The 22,883-nt window shown below is 36.7% G+C and overlaps 1 protein-coding gene across 1 annotated transcript in view; it reads right to left on the bottom strand.

Annotated features, from left to right (window-relative positions):
• The window catches only part of IQUB (IQ motif and ubiquitin domain containing), an 81,768-nt gene that overhangs the window by 34,278 nt on the left and 24,607 nt on the right, over positions 1 to 22,883 (bottom strand). Inside the window, exons 4-7 of the mRNA XM_010367980.2 lie at positions 15,106 to 15,267; positions 14,848 to 15,020; positions 14,500 to 14,655; positions 8,633 to 8,843 (exon numbers count right to left, since the gene is read on the bottom strand). Coding sequence (XP_010366282.1) covers positions 8,633 to 8,843; positions 14,500 to 14,655; positions 14,848 to 15,020; positions 15,106 to 15,267 — 702 coding nt within the window. The remainder of the gene's footprint in view (positions 1 to 8,632; positions 8,844 to 14,499; positions 14,656 to 14,847; positions 15,021 to 15,105; positions 15,268 to 22,883) is intronic.

Raw genomic sequence — 22,883 nt, 5'->3', positions numbered from 1 at the left:
GAAACTGGATCCTTTCCTTACTCCTTATATGAAAATTAATTCAAGATGGATTAGAGACTTAAATGTTAGACCTAAAACCATAAAATCCTTAGAAGAAAACCTAGGTAATACCATTCAGGACATGGGCATGGGCAAGGACTTCACGTCTAAAACACCAAAAGCAATGGCAACAAAAGCCAAAATTGACAAATGGGATCTAATTAAACTAAAGAGCTGCTGCACAGCAAAAGAAACTACCATCAGAGTGAACAGGCAACCTACAGAATGGGAGAACATTTTTGCAATCTACTCATCTGACAAAGGGCTAATATCCAGAACTTACAAAGAACTCAATCAAATTTACAAGAAAAAAACAAACAACCCCATCAAAAAGTGGGCAACGGACAGGAACAGATACTTCTCAAAAGAAGACATTCATATAGCCAACAGACACATGAAAAAATGCTCATCATCACTCACCATCAGAGAAATGCAAATCAAAACCACAATGAGATACCATCTCACACCAGTTAGAATGGCAATCATTAAAAAATCAGGAAACAACAGGTGCTGGAGAGAATATGGAGAAATAGGAACACTTTTACACTGTTGGTGGGACTGTAAACTAGTTCAACCATTGTGGAAGACAGTGTGGTGATTCCTGAAGGATCTAGAACTAGAAGTAGTTTGACCCATTTGACCCAGCCATCCCATTACTGGGTATATACCCAAAGGATTATAAGTCATGCTGCTATAAAGACACACGCACACGTATGTTTATTGTGGGACTATTCACAATAGCAAAGATTTGGAATCAACCCAAACGTCCATCAGTGACAGACTGGATTAAGAAAATGTGGCACATATACACCATGGAATACTATGCAGCCATAAAAAAGGATGAGTTCGTGTCCTTTGTAGGGACATGGATGCAGCTGAGAAACCATCATTCTCAGCAAACTATCGCAAGAACAGAAAACCAAATACCACATGTTCTCACTCATAGGTGGGAATTGAACAATGAGAACACTTGGACACAGGAAGGGGAATATCACACACCGGGTCCTATTGTGGGGAGGGGGGAGGAGGGAGGGATAGCATTAGGAGATATACGTAATGTAAATGACTAGTTAATGGGTGCAGCACACCAACATGGCACATGTACACATATGTAACAAACCTGCACGTTGTGCACATGTACCCTAGAACTTAAAGTATGAAAAAAAGAAAGAAAAGTTAGCAGATATGAACAAAAAAGAAAGCAGAAGTAGCAATATTAAAACATAAAACTGGGGGGAGAACCTCAAAATTCAGGTCTTTTAGGTAGAAGGTGATTTTATGATAAAACATCTGACTGTCATGAATGTTTATACAGGAAATCATATACCACCAAGTATGTTTTTAAAAAATTCTATCAATTATCAACACAATGTTGGGGAGTATATTTTATATAATTAAAAAATAGATAAAATACAAATGCATTAATCTATGACAGAGCCAAGTAAAAAAATTAAAAGCATAAGATATTTGAACAATGATTTTTAAAAATTAAATTGTCATACATCAAGCTCTGAACACCAAAAGCTGAAAATGTAACCTCATTTTCCAAGTTCAATAAACCATTTATACAGATATATCATAGTGTAGTAGAAATCAGAAATGTTACAAACTACATTTTTGCCACAGAACAATTAAACTAGAATAACAAAAGTTTAAATAGAAATATTCCAATTGCTTGTTACTTGAAGAAATATCATCAAAAATAACAATTTAATCAAAGAAAAGTAAAAAGCATAACAATATTAATTAAAAAACGTACATGTCAAAATGCATAGGATGCAACAAACATTTCAGCAAGGTAAACTTGGGGAAATTTGGTATAAATAATCCTCAAATGTCAGTCATACCTGTCAAGAGGAGGAGGGATTTATAAAAAGCTGTAATGTTTGTAATAATCAACCATAAGTCTTCTCTGACAGATCATGTCTTCTGGGCACTTCGCCCATTCTTCATGACTAAAGTTTACTGAGAACAGTTTTGATCATTACTCTGCTACCTTGGAATATACATCTGGACTGGGAACCCAAACTCACTTAAGCCATGTTTGTGCTATGCTCTGCATAGACATGAAAGCAAAACAGGTTGAAACTGCAGCCCACTGCTCATTATTCTGAACAAATATTCCCAAAGTCACTTTAGTCATTGGCATGTATCATAAGTTTCAGTTCATTCCACATTTTTTTGGATTTTCTGAACTATTCCTAAAAATACTTATGTGCCACATTTATAGTTCTCCTTGTTTACTGCGCCTCTCACATGCAGCAACCCTGGTTTTGAATTTGCAGTATAAATTCTGTCCTTGCACTTCCACCAGCAGGATGCTTGTGGATTCCTCCCCATAGACAGTAGGCTTCTCTTCCATCTATAGAGGTTTACATAGTTTTAGCTTCAATAAATAAATGGGAAATTTGTAAAAACATAGAAAATCTAAACAACATTATCAACCAACTTGATCTAATTGCCATTTATTGATTACTACACCCAAACACAATAGAAAGTAAATTCTTCCTACATGCACACAGAATATTCTCCAATGTCATTTGTATTCTAGTTGTTAAAATAAGTCTCAATAAATTTAAAAGAACTCAAATTGGTGGGGCACGGTGGCTCACGCCTGTAATCCCAGGCGTGCCACTTTGGAAGGCAGAAGTGGGCAGATCACCTGAGATCGGGAGTTTACGACCAGCCTTACCAACATGGAGAAACCCCATCTCTACTGAAAATACAATATTAGCCCAGTGTGGTGGCGTGTGCTTGTAATCCCAGCTACTCAGGGGACTGAGGCAGGAGAATCACTGAACTTGGGAGTCAGAGGTTGTGGTGAGCCAAGATCATGCCATTGCACTCCAGCCTGGGCAACAAAGGCAAAACACGGTCTCAGAAGGAAAAAAAAAACAAAAAACAAAACTCAAATTATACAAAATTACATTCTCTCATTATAATAAAATTAGAAATCAGTAACAGAAAGATACCTGAAAAATCCCCAAGTATGTAGCAATTAAATAACCTACTTCTAAATATTCCATGGGTCAAGAAATAATCAAAAGGATAATCAGAAAGTATTTTGAACTGAAAGAAAATGTCAACTCAACGTATCAAAATGTGAGGATGCAGCTGAAGCAGTACTTAAGGGAAAATTTACAGCACCAAACACCTATAATTAGGAAAGAAGAAAGTTCTCAAATCAAATGACCTCAGCTTCCACCACAGGACTGGAAGAGGAGTAAACTGAACCAAAGGTAAGCATAATGAAGGAAATAAATAACAATAGAAATTAACAAAATGGAACAGAGAAAAAGAACTGGGAAAAATCAGGGGAAGAGTAATAAAACTGATAAATTCCTAGGCAGACTGATCAGGAAAAAAAGGAGGAGACACAAAATTACCAGGTATTGAGGTAACATCACTATAGATCCGATAGGTATTAAAAGGATAACATGGAACATTATTAACATTTTTATGCCAATACATTCAACAACTCAGATAAAATTACCAATTCCTTTAAAGACAGTAACTATCAAAGCTTACTCAATGATAAATAAGTCACATGAATACCCCTATATTTATTAAAGAAATTGAATTTACAGTTTAAACCTTCCCACAAAGAAAACTCCAGACCTAGTTGGTGTCACTGTTGAACTCCTAACATTTTATGAAGAAATCCTACTAATTTTACACAAACTGTTTTAGAAAATTGAAGAGCACAGAGGAGATTTGCATTATCCAAATACTAAAACCACAGAGTAACATAACAAGGAAAAAAAGTCACAGACCAATATCCCTTAGGAATGTAGATGCAAAAATTCTAAAACAAAATTTTGGCAAATCAAGTTTGACAGTATATAAAGATAAGGCAATAACAGGATGTGGGGCCTTTGGGGATGTGATCAGATAATGACAGTGGTACCCTCATGAATGGGATTATTGCCCTTATTAGATAGACCCAAGAAAGCTCTTCATCCCTTCGGCTATGTGAGATCACAGTGAGAAGGCACCATCTACAAACCAGGTAACAAACCATCCCCAGACACGGAGTCAGCTGGTGCCCTGACCTTGGAGTTTCTGAACTTGAGAACTCTAAAGAATAAATTTCTGTTATTTATGTCTATGGCATTTTGTTATAGTAGTCCGAATAGACTACGATCTTAACAAAGATGCAAAGGCAATACAATGGAGAAACGACAGTGTTTTCAAAAAATGCTAAAGGAAAACTGGATGTTCAAAAGCAAAAAGTTTAAAAATTCATCTCAACACATATCTCATATCTCATACAAAGTTTGTTTCAAACTGGATAATATACCTAAATTCAAAATATAATATAAAACTTCCAGAACACATAGGAGAAAAGCTGTGTGACCTTAAGTTTGGTGATGAGTTTTTAGATATAACACCAAAAGCATGATTCACATGAGAAGAAACTAATAGGACTTATTGAAATTAAAACCTTTTGCTCTAAGAAAGACACTGCTAAAAGAATGAAAGAACATGCCAAAGCCTGAAAGAATGGAAACCTGCCTGAAGACTGTGGGAAAAGAGTAGATCCTCTGAACACACCCATGCCTCTCACTTCCTTTCCTCACCACTAGCTGCTGTTTCTCCCCTGTACTCCTTTGGAAGATGAGTGAATGGGAAGGGGCAGTTCCTACTTGGCTGGATAAACCCCTACTCTCCAGGCCTGTCAGATGATTCAAATTCACCACCCTGAGGCTCTTGAGCTGAACCGCAACTCCCCTGGCCCAAGACAGATGTATTTGCACTCCAAGTAGCCACTTAGGGATAATCTAGCTGTTCACTTCAAGCTTCTTTCTGACAAGATCCTTTCATTTCTATAGCTGGCCCTATTAAACAGGACCAAGAGCACCTCAAATTACCCTGTTGCATGCTCACTCTCTCGTTTTCTCTACTGTATAGTCGCCTTTTGATAGAAAACAAAGATACATCTATGTTTTAAAAATCCTGGGAGTGCTATAAATAATGCAGCAGCACTCTCCAATATCAAAGAAGTCTGAAAGCCCTCCTCTAGTTCTCTGGGTTTCCTTGTTTGGAGTCAGACCCCAGTCTACCATCCTGGTCAAGGTTCAGGCAACAATCCTCGTTGTTCCCCAAACACAGGGAATATTTCAAAGCTCACCAAGAGTACTCCCTTGAAGCTCCTCTCACTAGCAATGGCTCTCCCCAAATGGAGAGCAATGTCTCTCTCCAAAAAAAACCTACCTTACTAACCTCTTTAAATTTCTCCTAGCCCTTCTTACACCTTTTATTTTGTTAAGTGACCCATGAATCAATAAATAGGTCCTATTTTACTTCCTTTGTAAATTATTTATGAGGGAGAAAGAGATTGACTCTCATTGACTCTGGTATCTTGATATCTCACCTATTGGAGCCTCAGTCAAAAATAAGGCAGCTTGATAGCACCCTCCAGAAAGGCTACAATGAAAAAGACAGAAGCGTCCAATGTTGGAGTGGACGACAGAGCAATTAAAACTCTCATACTCTTCCATAGGAGTTTAAAATGATACAACTTCTAAAAAACTATCTGGTGGGATTCGCTAAAGCTGAATTATGTATATCCTATGAACCAGCAATTCCACTGCTAGGTTTACACCCTGAGAGAAATGTGTGTGTGTGTGTGTGTGTGTATGTGTGTACATACACACAAGTAGTACTACTACAAACATATATATATATATATATAATATATATATATATTCACCAAAGTTTACTACTTATATTTGCCAAAAACTAGTTGTGGGGGATGGGGTGGGAAGGACCAAATCCACAGTAAAATGGATACATAATTTATGGCTCATCCACGCAATGGCACACTATCCAGAAACGAGAATAAACAAAGGGCAACTACTCACAATAAAAGGATTGGTCTTATGACATAATACTGAATTTTGAAAAACAAACACAAAAAATTCTATTCTGCATAACTGTACCTATATAACATTTTTAAATAGACAAAACAACCCCAATTATTCTATTTAGAATATGGGATACTTAGCACCTTTTTTTCCAAGTAATGGCCCTAGTGACAATTCAGAACGATAAAAGAGATCACCCTCAACATATTGCTATAAAAAGACATAAAAATCAAATATTATTGCCTGGAGATAGCCTCATATTTGACATATTACCTTATACAGCTAAGTTTATTTTCTTAAATTGATATCATTTTGCTTTCATTACTGAAAAACAGGTTACCTTGAGAAAAAGTTAAGTTTCATATTATGAATTACAGTTCAAAGTATACAATTATCATTATAAGCCACAAGAGGGCAGCAGTTCCAAGGAATGGAGTTATGAATATGAAATGAAATTACAGAAGAGCAATATAAATTATTGAGTTTGTGAACCACAGATTTTTTAACAGAACTTAAAAATTATTATTCCAAGGCTTTTAATTTAGAATTTTAGGACTAGAAAAACCCAAAAGACGACTGTTTTATATAAGAATGTATTTCATTTTCATTTCATGTATTTCATTTTCTTCCATATATAAATCATATGTGGACTTATATAAAATATATCTGTTTTACTTTAGTATGAAAATTCTGTATAAAATCATTTGCCATACAACAATAGCTCACATATGTATAGGTCCTTGAACTTTTTAAAATATTTTCATAAATGTAATATTTTATCCTTTTTACTCTATTAAGCCCTCTGAAGTAGACATGCCAAAAATTATTAATTTCCTTTTATAGATGAAGAAATTGAGGTTTGGGAGAAGTGAGTAGCTTGTCCTAACTAACACCACTAATAAGTAGAAAAGGCAGAAGCTCATTCAACATATTTTCTATTATTTTGCACAGTTGTTAACCACACAAAAATAACAATGGTATTCTTTAGTCACATATGAATTTAGAATATTATTTTAATAGAGTTCTGCTCTAATAGAATGTTAGTGTTAAACTTGTCAATAAGACCTTTCATAGATACCTGGCTAATGATGTTCTCTATTGAACTACTGACACTTATTAATCTTTGTTATCTTCTGATAGAAAAAATGGAAGTAGAAGTGAAGTTTGAAGTAAAATAAGCAGTATTTTCAGAGGATGATGATTAGGATAAAAGGGAAAACAGACACACAATTCTAGGGAGCAGGCTTAACAGTTACCTCAAAAACTACCATAGTAGTTGTAAATGTTTACCATAGGCTGTAAATATTCCTAAAGCCACTCAATTTTTATGTTACCAGGAAAATGAATTTATTAATATTGTTTATTAGCCCTAATGTTTAATTATATTATTTTTGGTAAATAGAATATTATAGCTATAAAAACAGACTCAATATCTGATGCTTAAAAATGTATCCAATTAGAAAGGAAACTGCAACTTGAGGAACAGAACATATAACATCTACAAAAAAAAATAGTATGTAATGAAACAAACGAATGGAAGAAAATTTGCTTAGTGTTATAAATAATCAGAGAGAAGTCAAAAAGTTATTTCCTTGGACTAAAATATCCCATTCAACTACAAAAGTCAATTGAGGCTACTTCTAGGTTTTAAATTTTTCTATGTCTTCATAAGGGTCTAATTTCTCCACTCTCAGATATCTGGTGTATTACATAACTCTTCTGCTTCAGTTATTTCCACCTTACCAGGTACTGCTGGCAAAGCAGAAGCTAGAGATAGTTGCATTAGTACAACCCTGGGTTTCTTCCTTTTATTCATTCATTCATTCATTCATTTTACAAACACTTGTTGGGCATACAAGCTAAGAACAGCAAAAGACAGCTCATCAAAAAATAAATGAATTATTCCCTCATGGCATAAATAAATGTTAAACAAAAGATGTATTATTACTAAAGAAATAACTGAGACTGAAAAAAAGACGTAGTATTACCAACTGTGGTGATATAAATGAAAAGTTTCAGGTGCAATGAAGACCATAAAACGACAAAACAATATCCAACTTATGTTGTCATTCACAAAAACCTTTAAGGAGGTGACATTTAACCTGAGATTCAAAGGTGGGCAATGGAGAAACACCTCCAAGAAGGGGAATGGTGTATCTAATGCCTGAGTAAAGAGTGCCTGGCTTGTTCAAATAACTGAAACTTTTAATTTATCCATGACTAGCACATACACTGTAGAAGAAATAAGGTATAAAAGTCAAGGTGCAGAGAATATACATTTATATGTATTATTAATAAGGGGGAATTTAAAAAATATTGCCAAGCCCCTTCTCTAAAGAGCAAAATCAGACAGGATACTGGATTGAGGGATTAAAGAACAACTCAACTTTGAGTTCACAAATTCCCAAACCACAAGAAAACCAGATTACACAGTACTTTCTCTCTTTATCTCACATGAATGAGGACCAAATGAAATAATATACTAAAACTGCATAATTCACAAAGCAGTATGTACATTTTAATTGTTAATATAAAAGCATTTCTAATTTCATTTCAGCCTTAATTCTTATTCCAAATATAAAGTGGTATTCATCTTTCAAAATTCTCTAGTGCAAATCTCCAAGACATCTCCCTAAAATAATAACCTTCCTTTCGTCTGCAGTAAATCTATTTTTCCTATTAATGAAAAATTTAAAAATTTTTTTGCAAAGCCTTGTCAAACTTACATTCTAACGCATTATAAAGAAATTCAAAATCTTCATTTGTTTTAGGATTATGCCTCCGGTGATAGTCCAATTTTATCCATTCTTCTTTTTCTCTTATCTTCCTTAGTTCTTGCTGTGTTTCCCATTCCAACCTTAAGCTTTTCTGTCTTCTTAAATTCTCTACGAAGATTTTAGCATGCCATTGCCTGTAGTAAGTCTGTATCACTATCACCTATAGTTAAAAGGAAATAGAAAGTGTCTATCATCAACTTTTTGATCAGACATTAAAGGCAAGGATGATTATTTCAATTACAATTCCATAAGAAAATACTGAGTCTAGTTTTAGCCCTAGACTAAATAGATATTTTCACAAACACTAACATAAAAAACATGTATAATGCATGTCACTGGTATTTGACTTTGAATTCTCGCAAACACACTTTCACAGAAGGATGTTTGTACAATCCTTAACAGAATAGACTCTGGAGTAAAACTTAGTTTGAATCTTCCTTCTGCTACTCACTAGTTGTTTGATTTTGGATAAGTTACTTGCCATCTCTATGCTTTAGTACCCTCATGTGTAAAACAGTGATAATAAGAGTATACATATAAAGTGCTTAACCCAAGCCTGATACATCATGAGTCCTCAATACTATTATTGTTATAAATATTAATTATCTCCATCTTATCTTAAATGCCACTAGCTTAGGCTCATGTTTATAACAAAACTGTATTTCCTAAATGCACATCAGGTAGGTATGTGTTGAAACCATCAAAGGCAGGTTAGATAAAATGGAGACTGAAGCAAATAAATATTTATTAAATTGTATCAAACATGAATATGTTTGGAAGTACACCATAGTACTAAACCCTCAAAAAGTCTATGATATAGCTGAGAGAGTTTATCATTTTTTTCTGAGAGTTTATAATTTTATTAAACTCATAAATAAAAATAAAATGTGAAGAGGTCAGATGAAGACTGATGATAGAGCTTATGCTGATGCATCCCTTACTCTCATCCTAATGCCTAATAATTATAGAAAAACTATGTAAAGCAGATATCAACAAAGATACTGGATCAAACTGAAGGGGTCCCCCAAAAGAAGAGAAACTCTGAAGAATCCCTTCAACAAAAGAGGCTGGTAGAATGAACTGAAGAAAGTCTGTAACCTAATCATGCACTGGAGAAGCAAGTCAGAAAATACAGAAGGGGCTCTCGGACTGCTCTAAGCCCAACACTGATGGATGGTCTGAGCAGAATGGCCACTAACCAGGTGATTGTTTAAAAAATGCAAAAAGGAGAGGTTCCTGTAAAATAGTTAGGCAAGGAGCAACAGAGATATTCGTCCCTAGGCAAGAGTGGTGAGTGTCCCAGAAGGTGATACCCAGGATGAAAAAAAAAAAAAAAAAAAAGCCCCCATCTGGAAAACTAGCTTTCTCCCATAATCAAGCTTTACATGTCCCCTAAAATCATGGGGTCAGACTGGGTGAACCAATATGCTATTGGCATATTGGACATTAAGAATCTCAAACACATCAGCAGCATCTAGAAAATTATTAGAAATGCAAATTTTCAGGCCCCACCCCAGAGCTATTGATCAGAAACTCCTGGGGCAGCACAGGATTCTATATATTCACGAGCCCTCCAGATGATGCTTATAATAAAGTTTTAGAACTAGTAGAGTAAATCAAAACAAAACAAAATACAAGAGCAGACTAAATATAGTTAATATTTTCACAGAGAAAGGAAAGGCTATCAGTATAAAATAATATAATGAGCCAAGAAAAAAGACTGGCAAAATTTTTATTTTTGAAATTTAAAAAATTAATAGAATACGGATTAGCCTGAGTGCTACTAAACTTGTTAAACTTATCTAAAACACCAAAACACGTTTGTTTAAACACAGAAGTTTTTTTCCCTTTCACGTGACAATCCAGGGATCAGCACAGCAGTTTAGGGCTGGTAGGAAAGCGCTGTCATATTTAACAAATGGTTTCCTACTTATATGTCCCAGATGGCTGGTCCACTTACCAGCTTCCAACCAGTAAACAGAGGGAAAAGGAACAAAGAGCATTTTAAGAATGATAACTGTAAGTGGCTCACATTGTCCCTCACATCTCGCTGTCCAGGTCTTAGTTATACGGCCTCACTGATACACAAGGGAGGTGATGAAACGTGGTCATCAGTGGAGCAGACACATGCTCAGATAAAGCTCTACAACAATAGGAGAAGGGAAAAACGGGTATTGACAGAGAACTAGTAGTTTCTTGTAAGCTGATCTGCAGAATGTGCAGAACATAAGAAGTAATAAGTAGGCAAGAAAATTAGGTAAGAAAATCTTTTAGCATTCAGGACAAAGGCTCATAAAAATTTTAAATGTTTCTTTTGGAATTTTAAAACATTCCAAAATGTTTCTTTTTTTTTAATTTTTTTTTTTTTTTCTTTTTAGGCAAAGTCTCACTCTCACCCAGGCTAGAGTACAGTAGCGTGATCTCAGCTCACCGCAGCCTCCGCCTCCTGGGTTCAAGTGATTCTCATGCTTCCCCTCCTGAGCAGTTGGGACCACAGGCACATGCCACTATGCCTGGCTAATTCTTGTATTTTTAGTAGAGACAGGGTTTCACCATGTTGCCGAGCTTGGTCTCCAACTTCTGGCCTCAAGTGATCTGCCTACCTCAGCATCCCAAAGTACTGGGATTACAAGCCTGAGTCTCGGCATCTGGCCTCATTCAAAAATATTTCTGAGATAAGTTCCAGACAAAATGAGGAAAGCTGATTACAGAAATTCATAAAAACATAATAGAGGAATATGTCCCACAGCAAGACATGGACTCTCAGAAAGGGTCCATCATGAAGTCTCAAGCATATTACAGTAAGTTTGCCAAATACCAAGGATAAAGTGAAAATCCTGACAGCTTCTAGAAAGAGGAAACTAAGAAATGATGGGGCAGGAAATGAAGGAAAGCCTAATAAGGTTCTTGACTTATTCATGGAAACGATACATAGCCTGATTAGATATGCACTTGGTATAAAAAATTTAGTTATGTTAAAAAAATATGTATGAATAACTGTCAGAGGCGTGTGAACCAGAGCAACTCCATCTTGAATAGGAGCTGGGTAAAATGAGGCTGAAACTTACTGGGCTGCGTTCCAGGCTGCTAGGCATTGTAAGCCACAGGATGAGATAAGAGGTCAGTAGAAGATACAGGTCATAAAGACCTTGCTAATAAAACAGGTTGCAGTAAAGAAGCTGGCTAAATCCCACCAAAATCAACATGGCGACGAGAGTGACCTCCGGTCATCCTCACCACTACACTCCCACCAGCGCCAAGATGGTTTACAAATGCCATGGCAACATCAGGAAGTTACCCTACATGGTCTAAAAATGGGAGGCATGAATAATCCACTCCTCGTTTAGCATATCATGAAGAAATAACCATAAAAATGGGCAACCGGCACCGGGCAACCCTCAGGTCTGCTCTGTCTGTGGAGTAGCCATTCTTTTGTTCCCTTACTTTCTTAATAAACTTGCTTTTACTTTATTCTACAGACTTGCCCTGAATTAGTTCTTGTGGGAGATCCAAGAACCCTATCTTGGGATCTGGATCGGGACCCCTTTTTTGTAACATAACCACTAGAAAAAATAAAATACTTATTTCTGAACTACGAAAGAACAAAAAAAGAAACATTTAATCAAACCAACAAAAAGAAAAGGCTAAAAAAGCATAAACAAATAAGAATAATTAGTAAATGAAACAAAATGAAATAGCAAGAATGAGCCCAAAAATATCAGTAGTCACACATAACATCTTTCTTGAAACAAGAAAGATTTAAAATAGTAAATAGTGAACTCAAAACCTATTAAAAAAAAACATGACCCAAGTAGAAAGGAATCAAAGTTAAAAGAACTTATTTAATGGAAATGTACTCCCTATATCAGCTTTTAACAAATCCCTCTGTTTACAGGTCACACCTCACTTCCACCTCCCACAGAACCTCCAATTCACCTTGCAAGACTCTATGGGGCAAATCTATTTGGTTCTTGATGCCATCCTCATTGGCAGGCATTTAGATTTTCACTCCCTCTGTTCTAGTAAGTCAAGTTAACATTTTCCCATCTGCTTTAAAACTTAAAAAAAAAAACCACAACTGACATTTACTCTTCTTATGTATTCTTTGTCCTTGTATATTTATACTTTTATTCTTTCAATATCATTTTTTGGAGTTTGGAAAATGACAGTAATTTCCATTTCCTTACCTAATATCCATTCTCCTCTACTTTCTCCTACTGAGAAGATCTCAATCTCATTGAGGAGCAATGATATGCTACTTTAAAAATTCATTTATCACACACTTTTGCAGTAGGGATAGTCACATGACATAATTCAAGTCAGTGGGATGCAACTAGAAGTCACTGGGTGGGGCTTTCCGGGGAAATCCTTGAAGGTGGCATTCACGGAACATGCTGCCTTGACTTTTCCCTTCTTCTCATATGGAATGCAGGCATGATGAAAATTAGTCAACCATTTATCTTCATACAGTAACAAGCTCATGATGAGCTTAATGGAGTAGAAAGATGAAAGGAGTTTATGATTCTGATGACATCACAGTCACCACCCATGCCCAGTACAGTAAGAAAGTAAAAATTAATTTGGACTGAGAAAGTAAAAAATTGTTAGGCTGGAATAACAGGCACTAATAAGGTCAGCTACAAAATTAACAAAAACAGTATTTCTCCCAAGGACACTCTACAACTATAAAATATTTTAACAATCCCCTTCTTTGAGTGACTGCTATTTTCTTACTCACTGAGAAACTTTGTTCTCTAAATTCATAAACTATCAGAAACTTTCCTGTTTGAAATTAGACCAGTAAGAAACATTCCACTCTTGCCTAGAGGTTGTACATCACTTTGACAGAGAGAAGCAGCCTCAATTTGCAACCAAGGTGCTGAACTTCAGAGAACTTCAAAGAAACATTTCCCATCTCCTTTAACTTTGTTTCCAAAGGAAGGTGACCTTGGTCTACTTCACAGTCCAGACCTAATGTTGGCCCATTTATACACACCCTTGTTTTGCATTGAGACTATCAGGATACTGCTTCCCTTAAATCCCACTCAAACTTCACTCTTCCCCAAATGATATAATAACTCCACATATTCCTTTATTTGGTGAAAATTAGTTTGGACTGAAAAAGCAAAAAATTATCAGGCTGGAATAACTGGCACTGACAAAGCCTGCTGTAAAGTTAGCCCCATGGTTCCCCTGGTACACTGTTTCCTTCAGGGCAATTAAGTCAACAGATTTAACTTTTTTTCACTACAAGTCTGTCTCTAAAGATATCGGGCTGAATAGCCTAGCTCTAGATTTCTTGTCATTTGAAAATCAAAATCTCTTAAAGTCACTGCTTTCCGGTCATTTTTACTCACAATAAATTGATGGTAGGAGGTAGATCAAATAGGTTGAAAGTGAAAGAATGAAAAATGATAGACCATGCAAAAAAATAAAACAGAGTTGGAGTGACTACGTTAATATCAGAGAAAATTGACTACTGTCCTATTTGGTTTCAATTAGTCTGGAAAGTTCCCTTGGTGATTCTACTGTGACAAGCGTTCAGGCCAAGGGACAGCAGTGTTAAGAAAGCTAATAATGGCCAAAGGCAATACACAAAGAAGCTGGGTTTCCCTAAGAGGAAAGGAAGGATTAGGAGCATTTAGGATTCTGGTTCTTTACATGGAGATAAAGACTGCTTTGTTGGCCGTGAAACATGACCCATACTCATGAGTATTCTTTCTCAAGCAAATGTGGCTTGGAGAAACAGACACACTCAGAACAACTGGCTTATGTATCCAATTTTTAGTATTCATCCACAATAAAAGTTACCTCACCGCCTTTAGTCTTTGAGCATGGTATTCTGCTGCTGAAAAATACTTTCCTGGTGTTACCAGTTTATCAGTCATATTTGATACATATACACCAATGTTAGTCATCTGTGTGGATGTTGTATTTGTAGTTTGTTGGAGATTTTTTTTCTGAAAAACTGTCTAAAAGAAAAACATTAAAAATTTAAATAAGTATCCCCTATATACACACATAAGTGAGTTTTTCTACATATGTAAGTTAATTTTCTTTTATTAATTGCCATATAATTACTTAAGAGAAATTTGAGAGAGTCATACAGTATAATTATTGAGTCTATACCTTCAAAAATCTAAAGGGAAAAATGAAAACATTACCTGTGTATCCCTACAAAATACACTGAGTCTTTCGGGAATCTTTTTAGGTACAGTTTGTGTTCCAGCATGGTGATACTCTACTCCAGTTATTTTATGTCTGAATCCACCAAGAAATGGTTTGTGAAAGTCAGATTTGACAATCTCAACAGCTACCTGCTGGTATCGATCAAGGCCTGAGAGATAAAACCAAGATTCAATGAAAGTTCAACCAAGAAGGGACTCAAAAATACTTTCTCTAAAAGACATCAAATAACAAACCTGTTTGGACAGTGACAGTTATGATTTGAGAGACATCAGTTAATCCATCTATTCTTTTGACTGGATACAGATCTGGATTTGTAGAAAAGACTTCCACTTGTATAATTTCCTGTGGCTTAACTCCATGTTGTACTAGAGTCTCATCATTTTTAAGAATTTTTCCTAAAAATTGAAATAAAATTTTTAAAGTTTTATGACAAAGAAATGGCTATTCATTGATTTTATTTTTTGTTTTTAATTGACAAATTAAAAATTGTATATATTGTGTACATGTTTTGAACTATGTATACATTGTGAAGTAGCTTAATACAGCTATTAACATGTCCATTACCTCATATACTTATCATTTTGTGGTACGAACATTTAATATCTATTCTCTCAGAAATTTTCAAATATGTAATATATTATTATTAACTATAGTCACCATTTCTAGAAATGGCTAATTGCACATTCTCATTTTAAGGTGATGGAAAATATCAAAGGTGAACTTTGAAACTTTGAACACATTTAATTATTAAATATAGTATTAATATATTTACTCATAGGAACACATATTTAATTATTAAATATAGTATTAATAGTTTCTATTAATAGTTTCTACCTCTTGCTCTGATGTTAGTACAGAAAACTTCATAATAGTAAGTTTTAGTGGCATTTTTGAGCAGGAATTTGGCATTATAAATAACACTATATTACTCTCAGTTTATCAGGAATATAAATATACAATAACCATGAAACTCCATAAACATTTAAAAAATAAAGACATTCTATGGTATGAGCAAAATAATATACTAAACGTTCATTCTACTAAAAAAAAAAAAAAAAAACGCAATGCGTTAAACGTAAGTACAGGACATATCCATATCAAGAGGAAGGATAATTATTTTAATACCCATCCTACCCCTCATATTAATTATTTCTCACATTGCTATAAAAAACTACCCAAGATTGCATAATTTATAAATAAAAGACATTTAGGCCGCACTTGGTAGTTCACGCCTATAACACCAGCACTTTGGGAGGCTGAGGTGGGTAGATCACTATGGCCAGGAGTTCATGACCAGCCTGTCCAACATGGGAAAACCCAGTCTCTACTAAAAATACAAAACTGAGCCAGGCCGTGGTAGCACACTCCTGTAATCCCAGTTACTCAGGAGGCTGAGGCAAGAAAATTACTTAAACCTGGGAGGAAGAGGTTGCAGTGAGCCAAGATCACGCCACTGAACTCAAGCTTGAGCAAGACAGCAAAACTGCATTGAAAAAAATAATAAAATAGGTTTAACTGGCTCAACATTCCACAGGCTGTACGGGATCATGGCTGGGGAGGCCTCAGGAAAATATGGCAGAAGGTAAAGAGGAAGGAGGCATATCTTACGTGGCCGGAGGAGGAGAAACAGAGTGAAGGAGGAGGTGCTACACACTTTTAAACAATCAGATCTCATGAGAACTCACTCACTATCAAGAAGACAGCAAGGTGGAAATCCGCCCCCATGATCCATTCGCCTCCCACCAGACCCCTCTTCCAACACTGAGGATTACAATTTGACAAGAGATTTGTGGGAGGACAAAAATCCAAACCATATCATTCTGCCTTTGGGCCCTCTCAAATCCTCAAATCTCATGTCTTCAAATTGCAAAATACAATCATCCCTTCTCAACAGTCCCCCAAGTCTTAACTCATTTCAGCATTAACTCAAAAGTCCACAGATCAAAGTCTCATCTGAGACAAGGCAAGTCCCTTCCACCCACGAGCCTATGAAATCAAAAACAAGTTAGTTACTTCCAAGATACAATGGAGATATAGGCATCGGGTAAATATACACATTCCAAAATGGAGAAATCAGCCAAAACAAAGGGGCTACAGGTCCCATGCAAGTTCAAAACCCAGCAGGGCAGTTATTGAATCTTAAAATTTCAAATAATCTCCTTTGATTCCATGTTTCACATACAGGCCACACCGATACAAGGGATGGGCTCCCAAGGCTTTGGGAAGCTCTGCCCCTGTGGCTCTGCAGGGCTCAGATCACATGGCTGCTCTCAAGAGCTGGCACTAAGTGCCTGTGGCTTTGCCAGGTGTACAGTACAAGTTGCTAATGGATCTACCATTCTGGAGTCTGGAAGATGGTGGCCCTCTTCTCACGGCTCCACTAGGCAGTGCCACAGTGGGGACTCTGTGTGGGGTCTCCAATCACATATTTCCCCTCTGTACCACCCTAGTAGAGGTTCTCCATGAGGGCTCTGCTCCTGCAACCAACTTCTGCCTGGACATCCAAACATTTCCATACATCCTCTGAAATCTAGGCAGAGGCTCCCGAGCCTCAATTCTTGCCCTCTGTGCACCCATAGGCTTAATACCACATGAAAGCCACTAAGGCTTATGGTTTCCACCCTCTGGAGCAATGGCCTGAGACATATCCGGAGCTCTTTTAGCCAAAGCAGGAGCTGGAGTGGCTGGGACACAGGCAGAAGTGTCCTGAATGGCCCTGCACCTAGCCCACAAAACCATTTTTCCCTCCTAGGCCTCCAGGCCTGTGACAAGAGGAGCTGCCGTGAAGGTCTCTGAAATGACTTTGAGGCATTTTCCCCATTGTCTTGGCCATTAACATTTGGCTCCTTTTTATTATACAAATTTTCCAGCCTGCTTTAATTCCTCCCTTGAAATAGGGTTTTTCTTTTCTACCAAATGGTCAGGCTACAAATTTTCTAAACTTTTATGCTCTGCTTCCTTTTTAAATGTAAGCTCCAGTTTCAGATCATCTCCTTCCTCACACATATGACCATATACTGTTAGAACCAGGCCACATCTTGAATGCTTTGCTGCTTAGAAACTTCTTCTACCAGATACCCTAAATCATCACTTTCAAGTTCAAAGTTCCACAGATCCCTAGAGCAAGGACACAATGCTGCCAGTGTCTTTGCTAAAACACAGCACGTGTGACCTTTACTCCAGTTCCCAATGAGTTCCTCATTTCCATCTGAGACTACCTCAGCCTGGTCTCCATTGTCCATATCACTATCAGCATTTTAGTCACAACAATTTAACAACTCTCTAGGAAGTTCCAAACTTTCCCTCATCTTCCTGTCTTCTTCAAAGGCCTCTAAACTGTTCCAACCTCTGCCCATTACCCAGTTCCAAAGTTGCTTCCATATTTTCAGATATCTTTACAGCAATGCCCAACTTCTTGGTACGAACTTTCTGTATTAGTTCTTTCTCACATTGCTGTAAAGAACTACTTAAGATTGGGTACTTTATAAAGAAAAGAGGTTTAACTGGCTCACAGTTCCATGGGCTGTATAGGAAGCATGGTTGGGGAGGCCTCAGGAAATTTACAATCATGGCAAAAGGTGAAGAAGGAGGAGGCACGTTTTACATGGCTGGAGTGGGGGTAAGAGAGAAAAGGGAGAGGTGCTGAACACTTTTAAACAACCAGATCTCATAATAACTCACTATCACAAGAACAACAAGGGGGAAATCTGCCTCCCATGATCCAATCACCTCCCACAAGGTCCCTCCTCCAACACTGGGGAATACAATTCAACATAAGATTTGGGTGGGGACACAAATCCAAACCCCCAGTACAGAGAAGCATAGATGCAGAATCACTTACTTTCTCTCTTTTCATAATCAGAAACTCATATAAATTAATTCATGCCATGGTAGAGTTAAGCCTCAGTTTTGTGCTAGAAAAAGTATACATTGCTTAATTTTTATGATGCTATTGTTTTAATTTCTACTCACTCCTCCCGCATCTAACCAGCCACTGGTGTATTCAGTAAATTGACTAATTTTCTTTCTCTATTTTAAGGCATACAAAAGTGTAATTATGTGACTGGCTGCTGTTTTGTGTCATGGAAACTTTATTGATGGAATCTATATTAATCTTCAAAATTTATGGCCCTTCTAAATTGCAGTTAGAAATGTGAACACTGCAAAAGGTTTACTTATGCTTAGAAATCCATCAGACACCACTACATAATCCAACTTACAATGATAATGGTTCAACTTACAATTTTCTGACTTTATGATGATGCAAAAGCCACACACATTTAGTAGAAACCATACTTCGACCACCCACACAATCACTGTTTTTCACTTTCAGTGCAGTATGCAATAAATTACATGAGATATTCAACACTTATAAAAGAGTCCTTGTATTAAATGATTTTGCCCACCTGTAGGCTAATATAACTATTCTGAGCACATTTAAGGAAGGCTAGGCTAAGCTGAGATTTGGTAGGGTAGGCTAACTAAATGCATTTTTGACATATGATGTTTTCAATTTATGATAGGTTTACTGGGACATAACCCAATCATAAGTTGATGAGCATCTGTAGTCTATTTTGGCTATGTTCAAGAAAGCACATTCTAAGATCTTTGAGTTTCTACTTCACACCCTAAATTCTTCAGTTAAAAAATTAACATAAGGGCTGGGTGTGGTGGCTCACACCTGTAATCCTAGCACTTTGCGAGGCGGGTAGATCATGAGGTCAGGAGTTCAAGACCAGCCTGGCCAATATGGTGAAACCCGTCTCTACTAAAAATGTAAAAATTAGCCGGTATGGTGACGCATGCCTGTGGTCCCAGCTACTTGGGAGGCTGAGGCAAGAGAATCACTTGAACCCAAGGAGGTGGAGGTTGCAGTGAGCAAGATCATGCTACTGACTCCAGCCTAGACAACAGAGTGAGACTCCATCTCAAAAAAAATAAAATTAACATGAATGTCATATGGACTTTATGATAGGTTGACTAACTGCCCCAAGTATGTCTACATTCTAATCTCCCAGACTATGAATATTACCTTATATGGCAAAGGTGGCTTTGCAGATTTGATTGAGAATTTTGAGTTGGAAAGATTTTCCTAGATTATCTGGTTGGGCCATAAATGTAATCACAAGTCCCCTTATCAGAGGAAGAGGAAGATCTGATGACAGAGGAGAAGGCCATATGACAGAAGCAGACAGAGATTTGAAGATGCTACAGTTCTGGCTTTTAAAAAGGAGGAAGGGGCTAATAAGCCAAGAAATACAAGGAATGCAACTCTAGAAGCTGGAAGGGCAAGGAATTAGATTCTCTTCTGGAGCCTCCAGAGGGACAGCAGCCCTGTAGACACCTTGACTTTATCTCAATGAAATTAATTTTGGATTTTTTGCCTCTAGAACTATAAGCGAAATATATGTGCTGCTTTAAGCCACTAAATTTGTGACTGTTAGAACAGCCATAGGAAACTAATACAGGGTCCCCAGAGCCCCCTTTATTTCCCTGCTTATTTCTGTAATGGGTTTAATCCCACCAAACTGGAGCTCAAGTTCTAGTACTAGCAGAAAGCACTTTAGAGGATGGCTGGCATAGACTCAAGCTCTTTTGTAATTGCTGCTGGCATAAGCCTGTTACCCAGTGGTGATGCCTGGTACTTAAAGAAGAAAGGTCATGAAGTACAAAGAACAGAGAAATCCTTAAGTACCACTAGCTGGCTACTACAATCTCAAAGTGCTCTCTCATCCAATTTTGAACTTCACCTTAAAATTAATGCACAGTAGTTTCAAATTCCCTCTGAAGTCATATCTACATTTAAGTTCAGACTCTGCCACTTACAAGTTTTGTGACTTTGCATAAGTTTCTTGAGTTTCAGTTTCCTTCTCCCGAAAAAAGAGTTACTAGTAATTCCTACATCAAAAGGCTGCTGTGTTGATTAAATTATAAGGTAGGCAAAACATATTTTGGAAGTGCTAGCATACAGTATATGGTCAATAAATTAGTCACCAACACCAACAATATGGTCATAATCATTATTACTAATAACTATTTAAATTTTAGCTTTTGTATACCAAATCAAGTTTTAACAATCACTTATCTGAACACATGAACATCTTACTTTTGGAGTACATTTACTATAATAGGTTTTTTTAAATAATTTGGAAATTAAATAGTTTTTCTCTGGAACCTTTTTATGGCATCATTATAAGTCAATATAAAAACTTTAAAATATTAGGATCTGTTCAGACATATTCTATAAAAACATATATTTAGGTAGGCTAGTCTGATAAACTGTAACAATTAATAAACACTACGTCCTCTCATGACACAAGATTAATATAACTTCCGTGGGCTGTTCAATATCATCCACAAAATATAAATATACCTATCATCATGGAAATGTGAATTGACCTTAATGTACAAAACACTAGTAAATCATTTTCAGTCCTCTTCCTGTTCTACACATTCTCTTTTATCATCCATTTTTTCCATCTCATCTCCTCCCGCTGCCCATATATAATCTACTTCCAGCCACTGAACACTTCTTAACACTTCCCGAAACTTCCACATTTTCTCACCTCTTTGTGACTTGGCACAATTATTATCACTTTTATTAAACAAAACTTTCTAGAATCTACCAAGTTCCTTGCCCTGTTCCCACAGCTTTTTGTGCCTATTTCCATGAAAGCGTTTACACATTATGTGGTAGCTACTGCATGCATCTTCTTCCTTACTAGTCTGTAAACAATTTTAGAATAGGAATCTTATTTCGCATTTCTCTGTATCTTCATTTCTTAGCAAAGTATCTAGAACAAAGTATGTCCTTACTAAATATGTGTTGAAAGAGCGAATGCAACCAAAAGCAACGGCAGCAAAAGACAAAATTGACAAATGGGATCTAATTAAACTAAAGAGCTTCTGCACAGCAAAAGAAACTACCATCAGAGTGAACAGGCAACCTACAGAATGGGAGAACATTTTTGCAATCTACTCATCTGACAAAGAGCTAATATCCAGAATCTACAAAGAACTCAAACAAATATACAAGAAAAAAACAAACAACCCCATCAAAAAGTGGGCAAATGATATGAACAGACATTTCTCAAAAGAAGACATTCATACAGCCAACAGACACATGAAAAAATGCTCATCATCACTCGCCATCAGAGAAATGCAAATCAAAACCACAATGAGATACCATCTCACACCAGTTAGAATGGCAATCATTAAAAAATCAGGAAACAACAGGTGTTGGAGAGGATGTGGAGAAATAGGAACACTTTTACACTGTTGGTGGGAATGTAAACTAGTTCAACCATTATGGAAAACAGTATGGCAATTCCTCAAGGATCTAGAACTAGATGTACCATATGACCCAGCCATCCCACTACTGGGTATATACCCAAAGGATTATAAATTATTCTACTACAAAGACACATGCACACGTATGTTTATTGCGGCACTATTCACAATAGCAAAGACTTGGAATCAACCCAAATGTCCATCTGTGACAAACTGGATTAAGAAAATGTGGCACATATACACCATGGAATACTATGCAGCCATAAAAAAGGATGAGTTTGCATCCTTTGTAGGGACATGGATGCAGCTGGAAACCATCATTCTTAGCAAACTATCACAAGAACAGAAAACCAAACACCGCATGTTCTCACTCATAGGTGGGAACTGAACAATGAGATCACTTGGACTCGGGAAGGGGAACATCACACACTGGGGCCTATCATGGGGTGGGGGGAGGGGGGAGGGATTGCATTGGGGAGTTATACATGATATAAATGATGAATTGATGGGTGCTGACGAGTTGATGGGTGCAGCACACCAACATGGCACAAGTATACATATGTAACAAACCTGCACGTTATGCACATGTACCCTAGAACTTGAAGTATAATAAAAATCAATCAATCAATCAATCAATCAATCATGCTGCTATAGAAAAAAAAAAAAAAGAAAAGGCAAGAATTTTAAGGCAGAGCTTGCAAATGCAAATGCCTATTGGCAG

The sequence above is a fragment of the Rhinopithecus roxellana genome, chromosome 6 (assembly GCF_007565055.1).
Source record: "Rhinopithecus roxellana isolate Shanxi Qingling chromosome 6, ASM756505v1, whole genome shotgun sequence".
NCBI lineage: Eukaryota > Metazoa > Chordata > Mammalia > Primates > Cercopithecidae > Rhinopithecus > Rhinopithecus roxellana.
The sequence above is the reverse complement of the archived record's forward strand: the minus strand, read 5'-3'. Positions and strand labels throughout refer to the sequence as shown.